The sequence below is a fragment of the Penicillium chrysogenum genome (assembly GCF_028827035.1).
Source record: "Penicillium chrysogenum strain IBT 35668 chromosome Unknown utg000005l_segment0_segment0, whole genome shotgun sequence".
In the NCBI taxonomy this organism is placed as follows: domain Eukaryota; kingdom Fungi; phylum Ascomycota; class Eurotiomycetes; order Eurotiales; family Aspergillaceae; genus Penicillium; species Penicillium chrysogenum.
In genome coordinates this window covers 4,682,414-4,699,171 of record NW_026622753.1, presented here as the reverse complement: position 1 = coordinate 4,699,171, position 16,758 = coordinate 4,682,414, and the positions used below count along the sequence as shown (strand labels likewise).

The window sequence follows — 16,758 nt, the reverse complement described above, 5'->3', positions numbered from 1 at the left end:
ACATCTTCTAGTCTTCGGATCTTTCTCTTCTGAAATATTATCTATCTCTATCTCTCTCTATAACCTTTACCTTCACTTGTACACAGACTCCTATACTTGCCACCGATTTCGCATCTGTCTCTTCCCCGCCATGATCGAACCATTCCAGGTCAGCCTGTCTGAGCAACATGACTCACAAACGCCCAATACTAACGCAATTTTCTTGTCTAGACGACCTTCTCGGTCCCAATGACCTGCGAAGGCTGCGTGAAGTCTGTCTCCAGCCTTCTAAACAACCTGGAAGGTAAACGTCTCACGGGAACATTCCACACCCAGCAGCTGACCCCGCGACAGGAATCAATAAGGTTGAAGCGAACCTGAAAGACCAACTAGTCTTCGTCGAAGGCACCGCTCCTCCTAGCTCCATCGTAACCGCGATCGAAAGCACCGGCCGCGATGCCATCCTCCGCGGCAGTGGCACTACAAACAGTACGGAATCCCTGGTTCCCAAGTACTGTCATATGCGACACAGATGAGCAATATCAACTAATATATCCCGTAAACAGGTTCCGCCGTCTGCATTCTCGAAACACACTCAACAACCGTCTCAAACAATATCCGCGGGCTCGCGCGCATGGTCCAGGTCTCCCCGAACATGACCCTCGTCGACCTCACAATCAATGGCCTAGCGCCAGGCAAATACTGGACAACCATTCGAGAAGCTGGAGATATCTCCCGTGGCGCCGAGTCTACCGGTGGTATCTGGGAATCTCTGAAGAACAAGGTGCTTGGCGCTGATGCTGCAGCCCCGGCCAAGGAGTGCCGGGGCATATTTGGCACCGTGGATGTTGACAATAAGGGCCGTGGCAGTGTGTTTATGGACAGGCCTGTGGCAATCTGGGAGCTTATTGGTCGGAGTATGGTTGTCTCAAGGGGGACGGAGGGTCCTTTTAAGCGTGAGGATGAGAATACCCTTGTTGGTGTTATTGCGCGCAGTGCAGGTGTGTGGGATAATGATAAGATGGTTTGCTCGTGCTCGGGTAAGAATGTCTGGCAGGAGAGACAGGAGCAGGTTGTCCTGGGTATGGCTTGAGTGGGTTCTGGTCTTTGCTTTATTAGGAGTGGTGTTGATGTTGGTGGTGTTGTCACTTTTTGAACATGTTGGCCAGGTCAATTGCTCAGTGATATATGTAGCTTCAAATATGTGATACCATGAAGTATAGATGAGGTTATGAATAACAAGATGATTTTACCTTGTGTTGATAGAAGAACACATAAACAGACAGCCAGCATTGTGCCTATACCCTCTTCTCTTCTTACTTGTGTTCTTGTTATATTGATTGGTTAAAGCAGTGGAAATATATAGGCAACCAGAGAGATAAAATCATAGATGGAGTACCCTTCACATTTGAACCCCATATTTCTCAGTGACTACGTCTGTTCTGGGATACTCTCCTATCTGGAGTTCATTGTACAGTAAAACAATAGCACAAAGGGTGCAGAAGAGGTGCGCGCAAAATACGTCAAAAAAGAGAATGAATTTGTTAAAACATCGTACTAGCTTTGCTAAGGCTTGGTAAGTAATAATACATACATTGTGTCCTCAAGGGGACAAGGGTTAGGCCGCGAAAGACTGTTGGCGAAGGATTTCACCAAAACTGTCGTGGCTGCACAATTCCAGGGTAAAACTCATCGTCCGTATCCTCTTCCACAAAATCAAATCCTGCACTGGGGATGCCACCAAGGAGCGGTAGGGACATGATCTCTTGACTAGTCATCTGAGTTGGTTCTTGAGGGTTTCTAGTATTACCGCAGTTGCTGGTGGTATGCTGTGCGGATTTGACTAGCTCATTTCCTCTGTCAGGGTAATGGCTGCTTCTTTTGCTGCCGTCAACAAGGAAATATTCGTTTCTATCCTCAACTGGGCTCGGGAAAAGGAGCTCAGAGTCGATCGGGGATGGGGAAAATGTATCGTTCGTCGTGGATTCCATTGAAGTCATTTCGGTCGATGTGACATCTCGCGATGCGGTATCGGTGGGTGTGTAATGGCTTGAATAATCTTCGACACTTGACCGTTGTGCGCTTGTTCTTTCGAAGATAGACGACCATCTTTGGCCGAAATTCCGGTTGGAGATGTAGTTGAGGGGATTGGGATAATAGAACGGCTGTGTCTCTTGGGAATGGGTTATCGAAGTTTGCCGGGGCATCAAAGGTACGAGACTTTCATCTTGTTCATGGTAGGGTGGGATGTTGCTGTGTGTACCATCTTGAAGCACAATGCGTTCGAGTGTGCCTTGAGGGGCGTATGAGGCTTCTTCTTGTTCGTGGAACGCGATCATGTGTCCACTGGGGTCGGGAATGTGTTGGCTGAGGCTGGTATTGTGTTGGCTAGGGCTGGAACTGTGAGGGCTGGTATTGGAACTGTTTTCACTGTTGGCAGTGTGCTGACTGGGGCTAGGACTACCATGTTGTCTGGTCCATTGGTTGAGCGCCTCATGGTATGCTCCAGGGAATGCAAATCGAACTTCGGCGGAGGACTGTCTCGAGATGGGAATTGGGCTTGATGGTTCATCACTGGTTTGTGTATCCGAACTGGTATTTTGCTGTTGAAGATTTGTTGCTTGTTGCTCTCCACAAGCTGACTGAGGATCTGCCAGGTTGCGGGTGGACATTTTAATCTCTTCATCAGTAGAGATTGCAACGCCCAATGTCTGCCGCACTAAATGGTTTTCTGTGGATGGCGTGGTGTGAGCTAAGTGATCCTCAGAATTCATATTCGCCTCCAACTCTCCACTTCCAGCAAATTGGAAGTCAAGATCATGGTCGTTGGCTTGTGGATGAGTCAAGTCTGCCTCTGAATGACTTACAGCTCGACTTGAGGATTGGTAGAGTGCGGACGTAGATGCAGATGCGGGGACCGTCGCGAACGAGCCATGGATCGAATTGATAGACGGAACGTGGACAAGAGACTCAACTTCGGTATGGGCTGATGGAGGAGGCGGTGCGAGATCCATACGAGATAGTTCGGCGCCGAAGTTCATGTCTTCTTGTGTCTCGGAAGTGTACGCTCCGGTTGAGGCTCCCTGGCGTTGTCGTTCGCGCCTGAGAGCAACGGGGCTAACAAAACCCTTCTCGGTATTGCTTTCTTCACTGGAACGGTGTCTAAGCCCCGATCGCAGCGCCATCAAACCCGACCGTGCTCTATGGAGAGAGCGTCTTGAGATTGATTGGACCCACGCCATTGGACTGCGCGATTCCGAGGACGAATTTCGTTGCTCACGGGCATTCCACGACAGAGTCGATATCTCTGGATTGTGACGAGGATCCAGGGGATTGAACACAGGGTAATGGATTCTTTCCATGCAAGTTGGCTCTTCCTGCACTGCAGCAGCTACACTGTTGTCTTGGTTAGCAGGATATCTCTTTCATCTTTTGTCGTTCTTTGTATGTAATTACCTAGCTCTCTTGCTTTCCTGCGTTTCCTGCGCGCGGAAGACTGATGATAGCGAGAATAAATGGCGACGTATGGTGCGAGAGCCTGTCTTCTGGTTGACGGGACTCATCTTGTTCAGATTGCTTTGGACGCCTATCCAACTGTTCGAATCACAAAGGAGATATTATGAAAGGATGTGAATGATCAGCGAAGATAGATGACGATTATGCCAGCGCGTGAATATGTGACATGAAAGAAAGTGAAAAGGAAAACAACAGACTTGGATGTTTACTCAAGGTCAGGAGATTGCAGTCGAAGGGACGCGTGATTCGAAGGTCGAGATTGATCGTTCTTGCCCTCGACCTGCATACTCCGCCTTTACTGATGGGACGAATACATTGAAGGACTGTGGGTTACTTTATGAGCTTAGCCAGGGAACAATCGGCTTTATTCAATTTCTACGATCGAGTACTTTGATAGGCTATAAGAAGGCAAGGAAAGGAGCAGACAACTATAACGTTCTATTCATAAGGAGAACTAAATCTAGGGTTCGCCATGGCAACGTGACCAAACCCGCGATAGCAAGTGCGACAGCAACCTAGGTAGTACCTATGTAGGCAACGACACCAGCCCCCCAAATTAGACCGCAGGGGTTCGCCATAGCAACTGACCGTATACGCGGCAGGGACAAAAAGAAATTCAAAGATAAACGTGCAAGATACCAGGGCTTTATTCCAAATGCAGACTCTGTTCCGAAAAGAACACTTATAGATCGTAATAATAAACGATGCTTGGAACGTTGTTTGATTCTTCGTAAGGATATCATTTTCCTGTCACACTGGCCATTCGGAGCTATCCGTGTGCAGCTCAATTACTGGCTCGTCTCGGGTACAGTTGTTGAGCGGGTTCGTTGAGCGTTAGATAGGATGGGTAAACACCAGGGTGCAGTAGAGAAGACAAAAGGAATAACTGGCACCATATATTAGTGTGAAACGAGAAGACCAGCAATGATGTTCGTATTTGCTTTGGTCGCTTCAATGCGCCGAGACGGTGGGTATCAATCTAGTCTATCAATCCAGTCATATCGGCGGTATGCAGAGGGGAGGGAGGCTCTCTCTATATTGAAGGTGAGTTGCGAGGGGTAAAGGTGCATGACTATATTTTGTCTGAATGTACGAATTACTTATTGAACGGAGAAGACGTACAAACAAAAAGCAATCGTAGCCTACATACATGGATTTAGGCAATATAGGGTGATATTCAAAATCTGGGAGTTCAATGATTGTATACACAATTAGTAAAGTCACTGCACAAGTAGTAAAATAGATTTGTCCAAATAAGCGCGAAAAGTCTAGCTTTCAAATCTATAGATGGAAGTTGATTTGGGCTGCTCACATAGAGAGTCGACAGAGACGACAGATAAATCTTAAGAGGACTGAGGTATCGGCCAGAAGCAGAGATATGGGTCAACAGTTTCTCCAATTTTCGTAAAGTCCCTTTACATCCAGTCTGGTTAAGGTGAATTGGAAGGAGGAAAAGCAAGCATTGTAAAGGAATGCCAGCATAACTCCCTTCGATTTGCCTCAACGTAAGATACGATGTTAGGTTGAACATCCCACCTCGAAGCCAATGAAGAGCTTTTGGTTTGCGCTGAGCACGCTAGACAGAGTCGAGCATAGATCGAGTTTACATGATCGGATCTGCCAAGAGAGATCTGACCCGCGATCGCCAATGAAACCCAAACGGCAATCACTGCCGCCTTGTTCCCGGATTAACCATATACTTGAGTGGGGATAAGAATGGTCAAAAGTCAGAGATACAGGATATACTATCAAGGGTCAACCCGAGAACCTTCGGGGTACCGTGGATGTTGCCCCGCACAAACAGAGGGATGGGGACAACCGTCAGAGATAAAAGTACTGAAGTATTGCAGATGTCGAGCTTCACGCACATCGGCGTCTCCCGTCCGACAAGGACTAGAAAGCTTGATTGAAAGGCATGGGGTTTGGCTTGCTGCCAATCAGGGCGTATTATGCGAATAGATAAGAGTACTTGGAGAGGTCAATGCCCAGAAGGGAAGGATAGAAGAATACCTACAGTCACTATCAAGACTATCAAGACTATCAAGACTATCAAGAGATATCGGAAGTCGGAAGTTCTTCTTATCTGAGCCGTGAGACGACTACTCCACTTTCAGACCCGCTTCACCACATCCTCCAATGACCATCCGACTTCGAGTCCGAGATGGGAAGCGAGTGCAGAATCCTCGGGAATTCTGATAAGCTAGGGCTATCAGGGGAGTTATGATTGGTTCAATGGCGGGTAATGGATCCCTTGCTGGGGCCCTCAAGGCTTGTCATTCGGCTTGTCCTCTGGAAATTTTCTTTTTTTTCTTTTTTCTTGCAAGGGGCACACGCGACAGGCCTATCCTTGCCACAGTGCGAGATCCCCAGTGGGGCCCGGACGCGCAAAGAATTCTCGCGACTATATGAACAGCTCCTCCCTCTCGGTGGGGAAAAAAATGGAAGAGAGGACAATGTGACACTTTCCCTATATTCAATTCCTTCATCTGATCTCCTGGGTCTCGCTGAGCCTACCCAGCTCTTCGATTAATCCCATTTATACTCTCCGTCTCCATTCCATTCTTCACCTTCATTGGTGAGGATTTGACCGAAAAAAGATGCTTTCAAAGTTCGCCAAACCGTTCCGCAGCTCAAATGAGGACCTGGAAAAAGCTCCCCAGGTGAACAATTCCTCCGATCTAAATAGCAATGAGGTATTCGACAACTCCAGCGATGGCGCCGTGCCCGGTGAGAGCTTCGAATACGGCGATTCGATGTATGCCAAGATCCAGCGCGTAGCTGGCAAGTTCAACATCGAGCAGCGAGGTGTTGAGCGGGTTCCGGATTATGAGCGGACCGATACGTCCTATCTCAATATTGGTAGCATGGTGTGTTCCTGCAACAATTACCGGGCGTGATCGCCTTGGCCTGGAGGCCTTTTCCACTGACCAAACCTAGTGGTTGGCCGCCAACATGGTCGTCAGCTCCTTCGCCATTGGCGTTCTTGGAAAGTCTGCATTCAATTTGGGCTTCGTTGATGCCATTTTGGTCTGTCTCTTTTTCAACCTCCTCGGTGTCATGACCGTGTGCTTCTTCTCGTGCTTCGGTCCTCCCTTTGGGCTGCGCCAAATGGTGCTCTCACGATTCTGGTTTGGATGGTGGGCTGTGAAATTCAGTAAGTCATCTCGGGATGTCCATTCAGTGTGAAATGGTCATGCTAACTGGTAGCTTTCTAAGTTGCCATCCTTAACATTATCGCATGTGTCGGGTGGTCTGCCGCCAACGCCATCGTCGGTGCACAGCTCCTCAACGCTGTGAACGACGAAGTCCCCGGATACGCCGGTATCCTCATCATCACATTCTGCACACTATTTGTCACCTTTTGTGGGTACAAATTCGTTCACATGTATGAGTACTGGAGCTGGATTCCCACCTGTATCGTGTTTATCATCGTGTTGGGCGTATTCGCCCACTCGGGCGATTTCATCAACATCCCAATGGGAGCAGGCGTTTCTGAAATGGGAGCCTGTCTATCCTTCGGATCTACTGTCTATGGTTTCGCAACCGGCTGGACCAGCTACGCCGCCGACTACACCGTCTACCAGCCAAAGACCCAGAGCCGTCGTCTGGTCTTCTTTTCTGCATGGCTTGGTCTGATTATTCCCCTGCTCTTCACTCAATTCCTTGGCATCGCCATCATGTCCGCGACGGAGATGGGCGACGGAGTTAACAACAAGTACGCCGAAGGCTACCGAGCCTCCGTCAACGGCGGCCTGATCGCAGCCGTGCTTGAGCCTCTCGGCGGTTTCGGCAAGTTCTGCCTCGTCATCCTGGCCCTGTCCATTATCGCCAACAACTGCCCCAACATCTACTCTGTCGGCTTGACGTTGCAGGTGTTGAGCCGGGCTACGCAACGCGTGCCGCGGTTCATCTGGACTTTCCTCGCCTCGTGCGTCTCCCTTGCCATCGGTATCCCCGGTTACGACCACTTTGAGACCGTCCTCGAGAATTTCATGAGCCTTATCGCCTACTGGCTGGCTATTTACTCCGGCATTGCGCTCGTTGACCACTTTGTTTTCCGACGTGGATTCGATGGGTATCGTCCAGAGGACTATGATAACCCCGCCAAACTCCCCATGGGAATCGCCGCTTCTATTGCGTTTGTCTTTGGCATTGTCGGTGTTGTTGTCGGCATGAGCCAGTCGTGGTGGACGGGTCCTATCGCCAAGCATGCTGGAGACCCGGCGTCTGGTGGCGGTGACATCGGATTTGAGTTGGGCTTTGCCTTCTCTTCCGCAGTGTATTGCGCCTTGCGACCTATCGAGCTTCGTATGATTGGTCGGTAGGATCGACTCTTATAGTATTTGCGTTTTGCGATGTACATATTGGGTTGGTTCGGGATGGGTTCTTGGATTTGTGCATAAGTTCGGTTGCATTAGTGTATTATACATTTGCATAGTTGCATACAGCATATTGGCGTTTAAATCTATATTTAACTGTAAGTTCAGCACGCCGACCTTGACCATTGATATGAGTTGCGAGGAAGGTGTCTTACGTAGCTGTCCTTTGTCCTCTCTACGCCACTGGTAGAACCCTCGCCGTCGGAGTCGGAGGAATCCAGAAAACTCCCCACTTGTGGTTCGGTACAATGTCAAGCCGTTCTGCCCATGGATGTCAACAGTCATCGGGCATATTGTATTGGAGAGCTCGGAAACCCTTCGCTTTCATTGGCTGGCTACGCCACATGTGGGGGCTTACAGCATATTTCCCAATCGGGCAAGTTGATATTTGACCTCTGGTTACAGGAACCGTGCACTTCCCAATATAAAAAGCAGAGCAATTTCCATAGAATTATTCTCAGCTTGAACTGAGATTTACCATTCCGAGCCAGTCCACCATACTTTAATCCAATATTGCGCGTGACACATCTAGCCCTAATTTTGTACTTCCATCATGCCTCTCGACTATAACCCCGAAAAAGAGATCCCCGATCTCACAGGAAAGTCAATATTTATTACAGGAGGCACGACCTGATTATTTCTGCTTTACATAAGTCCATAACTAACAGCCAACCTAGGAACCGGCGGCCTAGGCGCAGCATCAGCAATCCACCTCGCCAAGCACAACCCATCACACATCTACCTCAGCGGCCGCAATGCCACAAGCGCAGAAAAAGTGATCAAACAAATCCACGAAGTGAATCCCCATCTCGCAGCCACATTTATAGAATGCGACCTAGCCTCCCTAACCTCCGTCAAAACTGCCGCCGAGCACTTCGCCAACCAACACAGCACCCTAGACATCCTGATGTGCAACGCGGGAATCATGGCCCTACCCCCAGGCCAAACAGCCGACGGCTATGAAATTCAATTCGGCACGAACCACCTTGGCCACGCACTACTGATAAGAATACTCCTGCCCCTCCTTGAAGCCTCCGCCAACGCAGGCGCAAACCCACGCATTGTGCTCCTTACCTCGGCGGGCTGGAGGATGCATCCGTGTGGCGGGATCATTTTCGACAAGCTCAAGACAACGCAGGATATGGCGTTTGGCGGACCGTGGCAGCGGTACGGACAGAGTAAGCTTGCTAACTTGCTGTATGCGCGCGAGCTCGCGAAGAGGTTTCCGGGTATCACGTCGGTGTCTGTGCATCCTGGTGTTGTGCAAACGGGTCTAGTGGATGACCTCCGGGTTAAGGAGAAATTGCTTGTTTATGCGACTACTTGGTGGATGATTCTGCAGCCGCATGAGGGTGCGTTTAGTCAGACTTGGGCGGCTACTGTGGATAAGGCTAAGATTCGGAATGGGGGGGTATTATGAGCCTGTCGGGAAGTTGGAGGATGGGAAGCTTAATTTGACGGCGAGGGATGATGCGCTTGCGGAGAGGTTGTGGGTTTGGACTGAGGAGGCTTTGAGGGGGGTTTGATTTTGTGTTCAATAGATCCAATCTGGGTGGGCGATGTCACGAGTATATCATTTCAAGAAAGGAAAGGAAATGGATGAATTCAGTTGAATTCATCGAAATGCTCAGGCTTGAGGTTGTTTTAAGGGTTTCCTGAATCACTTCGGCAACCTCAATCTACCCTCGCGCGTTTCTCATTCGTCTGCTCTCATACATCGGCTTGGCGTTCTTCCCTTTTGATCCTCACATCTCATCAGAACGATCTATGATTCGCACCAAGGCTCATACTCTGAGGATTTATTGCCACTAGGGCCATGAGAAACAAACATAAATAACAGTTCCCTGTCCCTAACAGTAACTCGCCAGAATCTCTCATTTGTCCAGTTATTGTATCTATTCTCGGACCCTCATCACCAATCTTTCAACAAAGTTACCTCTAATAGAATGGATCTATCCCGACATTCCCTGTCTGGGGATATTGAACAAGATGGGAGTAGGGGTTTCCAAGTCAATTGATACCTCGAGATTGGTTCCACTAGGAATATATTTCTACTGTGCATGTACATATTATAGCAAAATTCCCACATAATTATTGCATAATCTTGGGCTTTGGGCGTATAAATTGAAAAGGCCCATGGAATCACACCCCGCTCCTAGGATCAAACACATCGCAGACACGAGGTAAAAGCTGTTTGTAGTCATGGGGCATCCGAATAATTTGGCGTGTCAGTCCCCTCAGGCGTGCCGGCGGACTGCTTTGGCTATAAACTGTTGGAAATGTTGGTTGATTGTCCAATTGAAGGATTCGAGGCAAGCGTCGATTGGATAGGAGGTTTGTGTTCTCTTTGCTCTGTCGCTTTTGTGCCGCGAAATCATGTTTGGACGGATTGTATGCTTTGTATTTGGGCTTTCCCTTTCCCACAAGCTGCAAGTAAGCATGAAATATTTCTGCTGTATTGACTCGAGACTTCTGAGAGTCGTAAATTATTCGTTCAAGCCTGTGATTCTCAGTGCAGGCCGCTGGTACCGGCTGGACTTGTCGAAGCGCCAACATGCTTTGTTGGCCAAGGCTGCGATTTAAATTGATTCAAATGGTACGTGATTGAGTATCAATCTCAATTTGTCTTCATAATGAAGAGGGATATCTGTTTGTGAATTGAGAGGCAGATTCAGTATATTTTAGACTAGAACATTGATTTTGCTAAAGCCTCAAGGCCGTTATTTGGACTGGAGAAATCTCACTTACAAATGCAGAGGCTCGAAATTTAGAATGAAGGGGTGGAAAGAAAGTGCGCACGCCAGGATACAAGATAGAACATGTAATGTTTGCTTTCTTTGGTTTTGTTGGGATCGAGGGGTCCTTGTTCAGAAGAGTGAGACCGCCGAAGAGAATGACAACAGTCAGGAAACTCTTTGTAGGATGTAAACGGTAGACCTGTGAAGTTCTGCATACATATATTTCCAAGGCGGCTGTGAATGTACCACCATCATTCCTTAATACTAGAGACAACGGAATCGCTTATGTTGAGCACCACGCTGGCAAAGTTTTGGTGAAAGAGCCCTTGCACTCTGGGTAGGAAATACTGTGTAATCGAGCTTTCAACAGCAGCCGGCAGCAAATCCTTAAAAATCCAATAGTGCCGAATAAACTCCCCGGTGCAGTTTGTTTTAGCCATCTCAGGGTATCCATTCGCCTCGGCGCATGAAAGAGTTTTTATTCCTCCTTGCAGCGCAGTGTCATACCGAAGATGATTTCCGAAGGCAGCTTGTTCATGCGACCATTGCTGACTCCATTTAGAGCAGTCGGGATATCGCATATCGGTAGGACATGATTCCCACGCTTCAAAAAGCTCCTGCGTCCTGGGGTCTCTCTGTCCAATAATGAAGCCAGTGTTGAGGAGTGTTTTTCCTTTCGCGTCCCGATTTTGTGGTTCGTCTGGGTCGAGTGCCATGGCGACGAGTGTATCGGGCGTTATATCCCAGTAGTTGAAAAGCCATTCCATGGGAAGGTGCGGATGGCGAACCATAGCATCCCCGTCGAGGAAAATGACAAATTCGTGATATTTGAGGGCTTCCTTCATCGCCGTTACTTTGCTCCATGTGCCATGAAGACCCTTAGGGCTAGAGGCCTGAATGAGTTTGTAATCATAGCCATGGATTGTAGCTACAATGGTCAGTTATCGGATTGGTAACGAAAATACATAGCAGAGACCTACCATAAATGTAGTGGCTTAGTCTACCAATTGTGTTATGGTGAGCGCTTGTCGTATTCAGTCGGGTCCCATTCAAAAGTTCACCTGGTCCATCAAGTGGGCGGGTGTCAACATCCAGAATAAGGATTTTCTCTCTCAGTGGCTTCGTAAACCTCGGCATTTGTGGTAATGAGTAAGTTTTTCCATTCTGATCATCGAATTCTAGGGCGTCTATTGGGTGTATGTAGGGTCTGTAAAGGTCTTGGATAAAGGTGAACCCATTATCGACCGGCAGCGCCGAGTATTCCCTGCAAATGGTCAGTTTTCAAAATGAGGTTTTCGCAAAATAAAAGACAACGCACTGCGAGGTATTTCTGACCGAGAAATTTCCCAAGCCCACGGAAAAGTAAAACAGACTGCATAGTAACGCCGTCACCGTTAACAAGAAAACGAATGGTCGCGGCACCATGGCTAGTGCTGAAGAAAGGTAATGGATTGTTTATAACGGTGATGGAGATCCGCGGACGGTGCGCGCTCAAGAGTGAAATAACAGGCCATTTAGACTTGTTTTGAATAGATATGTAGGAGACGGTATTTACGCAAGCGGACGGAATTAATTGGGCGGCCGTTGCTGGTTCTAGTGTCCATTTAGGATAACCCTGGTTTCCGCTCTCGGCGGACTCCCCTTGCAAACCCTCATTCTTCTATATTAAACAGCAAAACCTCCTTGGATTCTTACATCGAGCAGCTTAAGAACAAGAAATTATTGCCATCTTTATGAGAGATCCAGGGAGATAGCAAAAAAAAAAAAAAAAAAAAAAAAAAAAAAAAAAAAAAAAAATTACAATCCATACATAGTTTACACTCAACCCCAATCCAGCATATTCTTTCACTGTCGCAGATCTGTAATTGGGGGCATCTGAATAAGAAATGACAAGTCGGTGTTTATAAGATACAGCTTTTTCCCCTTTGCTAAAACTTCGGCTAGTTCTCACGCTATAACCTTGGAATCTGTTTGAGCTTATGAAGGATCTGTGATCTAGTTCTGGAAATCTCGCTACAACGGAGATCCGTACCAAAGAACAATGTATATGGATTGCTATCAAAAGGTACGTAAGAGGAGAACGAGAGAAAGGAGCTGACAGCTACCGCTATCTAGTTATAGGTCACGTCGAGCAGGGATGCTTGATATACCAGGCATTAAACAATAGTTCTGTTTAGAGGTCCTGGTTATAACAGAAATTTGTTGAGTGACTTCTCGAAAGCAGATGGCGTATGGCTTAGCGGCTCGTGTTTTGTGATGGTCCATACCTATTTCGGAAGGCAGCTGTATATCGAGGCCCTGGCAAGATGATCGAACCCTTATTAAAAGTCCGAGAGTCCCCTCTCAGCCAGTGATGGCAATTCAAGGCTGCTGTCGCTCATTAAGGTAACTAACCACTATGCCGAAAGCTGGTCATGGAGATCGTTCCTGCTCACTTGCTATACATATTCGTTTTCGCTCTATGAACGGGCCTGGCGGGTGATTACTGGAGCGGCGTGCACGACCACCCCATCCTGCTAGAGGCCCCTACAGGCCATACATTAAACCCGGCACAGACAGGCGACTTATCCTGGTAAGCTTGTCGCAGCCCAGGAGCACTTCTACCAGATTGCTGACACCGCGCGTGCTAGTCAGTCGGTCGTATGCTTAGCCTGCGAAGTCTTCACCTGGCTGCCCCAAGAAGCAGGCTGGAAGTCTACCCGGGCATGGTGGGATCTCGTTACCGTCTACCGGGCCATCGTTACAGCAGCTTTGCCCTCTTCGCAGCCTGATAGGCACAGTATTATCATTTCCTCTGGGAAGCTGCGTAAACGCGTATGAGTGGCAAAATGCGGATGATGTGTCTAGGGGAACGCCTACGATATGGGAGGTTCTGCCTTTGTCGTCGACGAGAATGCGGAAGGGTACTCAAGCGATGATTGTGCCTTGTACGGTGTTAAACCGACTGCGTTTTTTTGAATTCGTCGTCATGCGAGTCGAATGTTTCAGCACTATCTTCATCTTATTGTGATGGTTGCTGAATTCCCGAATAGCAGCCTCCTCACGATCAGCATGTTGGAATCGATGGCAATCTTCATTTGGTTTTCGAGAGTCCCATGAGATGTCTGAACCCTTCCCTTGGCTGCAAAGGTCGAACGATGTGGCGTTAACCTCTTTCCTGGCGCTATCGGGCCTGTACCACCGACTTAGGGGTAAGAAGAAGGCAGGGGGTGATCCAGGACGCAAAATGCAGCCCCTAGCGAGTCCCACGGGGAATCGGGAATCGTAGCACTCATCTGGATGGGATAGCACAGAAAAGGAAGATGTGATCAGAGCAAGTCCTATGCCAACAGAAGGGGAGGATGGGATCAGAGTAAGACCCGTGTCAGATTCTGCAAACGAAGGACAGCCGAATTATTGCTCCTCGCCCCCTGGCCTAAGAGAAGACCCAGTGTCTTAGACAATCATATTCCCAGCTCGTCCATCATCTCATCGATATCCTTGATTGGAGCATACGTACCGGAATCCAATCAGTGAATTATGGATGACACAACCACTCGGTTTCCCACGATTCATCGTGTCGGCAATCATCTCCCGGGCACGATCTCGCCATGGGATACTGGATGGATAGATAACCGAGATTCGGCCGGCTTCACTTCAACTTGCATGGCTCTGATGCAAGACGTGTGCGGATCAGATCTCCTAGCCAAACGCCCCCACCTTCAACGTCGTAACTGGCTGTAGCGCGAAGGCTATCAACCTTGTTGACCAGACCCCCTCTTGTCATCGAGACCGGCAGAGAAGGGAGCGTCTCTTGTCGAACAATCCGGTCATGGCATTGAGAGCCAGAAGACATAGGGGTTGAATGGCCCCTAAGTCGACCAAGAATGTGAGTGTATCGATGTTTCAGGCAGCAATGCCGATTCGTCAAGCTGAAGAACCTTTGGGAGCTTCAAGAACCTGTCAAATTGCATCTCTCTCGGACGTGACCCAGTCTCAGCAATCGCTGGAATAGGAAGAAGTTCAGCGCTCAGGTCAAGGATGGTTAATGCAGTCAGGTCTCGTTGGCCTAAATGATATTTATGTACGCCACGGTATTCTTGTAGCTGGCCTTGAAGCTTCAGAAGACTGCCCAAAAAATTAGCAGTATCAAGCTCGGCGCCTGGACTGCCCATTTGGGTTCTGTGAAAATTGTTTTGATACGACAGTCGTCAGGAGCTGACTTTTTCCTTCCTTTTCTTTTTCCTTTTCCTGCTGTGTAGGTTGGATGTTTTCGTGAGGGATGTTGGCCTGAGAGGGTTGAATGCCAAATCAATCACTATCGTTCGACTGTTCACCCATGATGTCCCCCAGCTCGCCCATCCGGCGCTTCTTCGAAACGGTGTGCTTCTGAGCGGCCCTCTGAGAGGCCGACGTAACATCTCCCAATAATCTAGACATTTAACCGTGAATGTTTCACAACCTTGATCAGTTTAAATGATAAATAGTGACACAAGGTGAAGTACAAGCCCGGAGATCAGGGCGAATGACTACTCTGCCCGCTGTAAGTATTGGGTTTGGTCCGAAGGAACTGTGTTCGGGCCTTTAAAGTTAGATATTTTTGAAAGCAGCGCTTGCAGAGAGTGTTGGTATTCGGGACCCCGTTGAATGTCATGTTTATCACTGGGCAAACAATGGAGTGGTGTCAATCTTGTATCAGTCTAGTAGAGACGAGGTTAAAAAACCTTGGAACCACTTTAGATGGGGCTATACACACCGCGCCACGTGATTCCCGCCACCAGCCACAACTGTGCCACAGTAAATTATTAAATCCACAACGGATTCGCCTTTGAAAGAAATCCAGAAATTCAGCAGCCGTAATAACGCCATCACTTACACCATGTCTCCAACCGGGAAGTGAGTATTTGCAGTTCCAGTCCTACAAGAAACACGCGCCTAACAAAACTTTCTATTTTACAGCCGCGCCGACTGGGCCGACGACGAAGATTTCGATGACCCCTCCGTGCTCCCGCCGCAAGAAGTGATCACGAACAAGGACGGCACCAAGACCGTCATTTCCTACCGCTACAATGATGACAACAAGAAAGTGAAGGTCACCCGCCGAATTAAGACCACCGTTGTCCGCGAACATGTCAACCCCCAAGTCGCCGAACGCCGCAAATGGGAGAAGTTCGGTCTCGAGAAGGGCCACGCCGCCGGTCCCTCGTTCGACACCACCTCCGTCGGCGAGAACATCATCTTCCGCCCCAGCGTCAACTGGAAGGCTAATGCTAAGGAGGCCGAGAAGGAGGGTGGCGAGAAGGGCAGCATGAAGGACCAGTTGAAGGACAAGAAGGTCAAGTGTCGTATTTGCAGTGGAGAGCATTTCACGGCTCGCTGTCCCTTCAAGGACACCATGGCTCCCGTCGAGGAGGGCACTGCTGCTGCTCCTGGTGTCGAGGCAGAGGAGGATGCAGGTGGTCTTGGTGCTGGAAAGTCCAGCTACGTTCCTCCTCACATGCGGAAGGGCGGTGCTGGTGGCGGCGAGAAGATGGGCGGTCGTTTCGAGAAGGACGATTTGGCGACTCTCAGAGTTACAAACGTATGTTCTGCCATTTTTCTGCTTTCTACGGGCTCTACGGGCGTCAGGGTCGTTTATTTTGGTTCGGTACTGACTTTTCAAACAGGTCAGCGAGTTGGCAGAGGAGAACGAGTTGCGGGATCTCTTCGAGCGTTTCGGTCGTGTCACCAGAGTCTTCCTTGCACGGGATCGGGAAACCCAGAGAGCCAAGGGCTTTGCTTTCATCAGCTATGCGGACCGTGGCGACGCAGCACTTGCTTGCGAGAAGGTGGATGGCTGTATGTCTTCAATACCCCATTTCGTGCTTTTCTTTCTACCAGTTCCTCAAGTACTAACCCGTCTTTCTGCTAGTCGGTTACCGCCACCTTATTCTTCGCGTCGAGTTCGCCAAGCGCACTACTTAAACTTCTTTATCGGTTCTCTCTTACGACTTTTTGAATGGAACGTTTCCTTCTTCTCAGGCGGGCCTATCTTTGGGCCGAAGCTCTTTTCCTTGTACTGTAGGACCTGGTTGATAATGATTCCCAAAAAGACATCCAGCATGTCAGTTACTTGCATTCGTCAGTCTATACAAAAGCAATGGTTTAGAGAAATTTTGAACTTTATA

General features: G+C 48.6%; 8 protein-coding genes across 8 annotated transcripts; 5 read left to right on the top strand and 3 right to left on the bottom strand.

Moving 5' to 3' along the window:
• Positions 1–130: 130 nt before the first annotated feature.
• On the top strand, positions 131–1,072 carry N7489_010174 (copper chaperone CCS1; the record flags this gene model as incomplete). The annotated part of the gene is made up of 4 exons (XM_056715923.1): positions 131–148; positions 211–283; positions 334–468; positions 546–1,072. 4 exons carry the CDS (start codon positions 131–133, stop codon positions 1,070–1,072), a joined length of 753 nt encoding a protein of 250 aa, XP_056563545.1.
• A 556-nt stretch (positions 1,073–1,628) lies between these two features.
• N7489_010173 (uncharacterized protein) lies at positions 1,629–3,542 on the bottom strand (the record flags this gene model as incomplete). The annotated part of the gene is made up of 2 exons (XM_056715922.1): positions 1,629–3,375; positions 3,436–3,542. 2 exons carry the CDS (start codon positions 3,540–3,542, stop codon positions 1,629–1,631), a joined length of 1,854 nt encoding a protein of 617 aa, XP_056563544.1.
• A 2,550-nt stretch (positions 3,543–6,092) lies between these two features.
• On the top strand, positions 6,093–7,820 carry N7489_010172 (cytosine permease; the record flags this gene model as incomplete). Its single annotated transcript, XM_056715921.1, has 3 exons — positions 6,093–6,362; positions 6,433–6,649; positions 6,712–7,820. 3 exons carry the CDS (start codon positions 6,093–6,095, stop codon positions 7,818–7,820), a joined length of 1,596 nt encoding a protein of 531 aa, XP_056563543.1.
• A 607-nt stretch (positions 7,821–8,427) lies between these two features.
• N7489_010171 (oxidoreductase, short-chain dehydrogenase/reductase family) lies at positions 8,428–9,294 on the top strand (the record flags this gene model as incomplete). Its single annotated transcript, XM_056715920.1, has 2 exons — positions 8,428–8,497; positions 8,552–9,294. The coding sequence occupies 2 exons, from the start codon at positions 8,428–8,430 to the stop codon at positions 9,292–9,294; spliced, it is 813 nt and encodes a 270-aa protein (XP_056563542.1).
• A 1,569-nt stretch (positions 9,295–10,863) lies between these two features.
• N7489_010170 (uncharacterized protein) lies at positions 10,864–11,749 on the bottom strand (the record flags this gene model as incomplete). Its single annotated transcript, XM_056715919.1, has 2 exons — positions 10,864–11,540; positions 11,593–11,749. The coding sequence occupies 2 exons, from the start codon at positions 11,747–11,749 to the stop codon at positions 10,864–10,866; spliced, it is 834 nt and encodes a 277-aa protein (XP_056563541.1).
• Positions 11,750–13,010: 1,261 nt separating this feature from the next.
• Positions 13,011–13,570, top strand: N7489_010169 (uncharacterized protein; the record flags this gene model as incomplete). The annotated part of the gene is made up of 3 exons (XM_056715918.1): positions 13,011–13,090; positions 13,168–13,426; positions 13,460–13,570. The coding sequence occupies 3 exons, from the start codon at positions 13,011–13,013 to the stop codon at positions 13,568–13,570; spliced, it is 450 nt and encodes a 149-aa protein (XP_056563540.1).
• A 673-nt stretch (positions 13,571–14,243) lies between these two features.
• On the bottom strand, positions 14,244–14,447 carry N7489_010168 (uncharacterized protein; the record flags this gene model as incomplete). The annotated part of the gene is made up of 1 exon (XM_056715917.1): positions 14,244–14,447. One exon carries the CDS (start codon positions 14,445–14,447, stop codon positions 14,244–14,246), a length of 204 nt encoding a protein of 67 aa, XP_056563539.1.
• A 997-nt stretch (positions 14,448–15,444) lies between these two features.
• tif35 (translation initiation factor eIF3 core subunit g) lies at positions 15,445–16,756 on the top strand. Its single transcript, XM_056715916.1, has 4 exons — positions 15,445–15,487; positions 15,551–16,172; positions 16,258–16,429; positions 16,503–16,756. The coding sequence occupies exons 1-4, from the start codon at positions 15,471–15,473 to the stop codon at positions 16,553–16,555; spliced, it is 864 nt and encodes a 287-aa protein (XP_056563538.1). The 5' UTR covers positions 15,445–15,470; the 3' UTR covers positions 16,556–16,756.
• Positions 16,757–16,758: the final 2 nt, after the last annotated feature.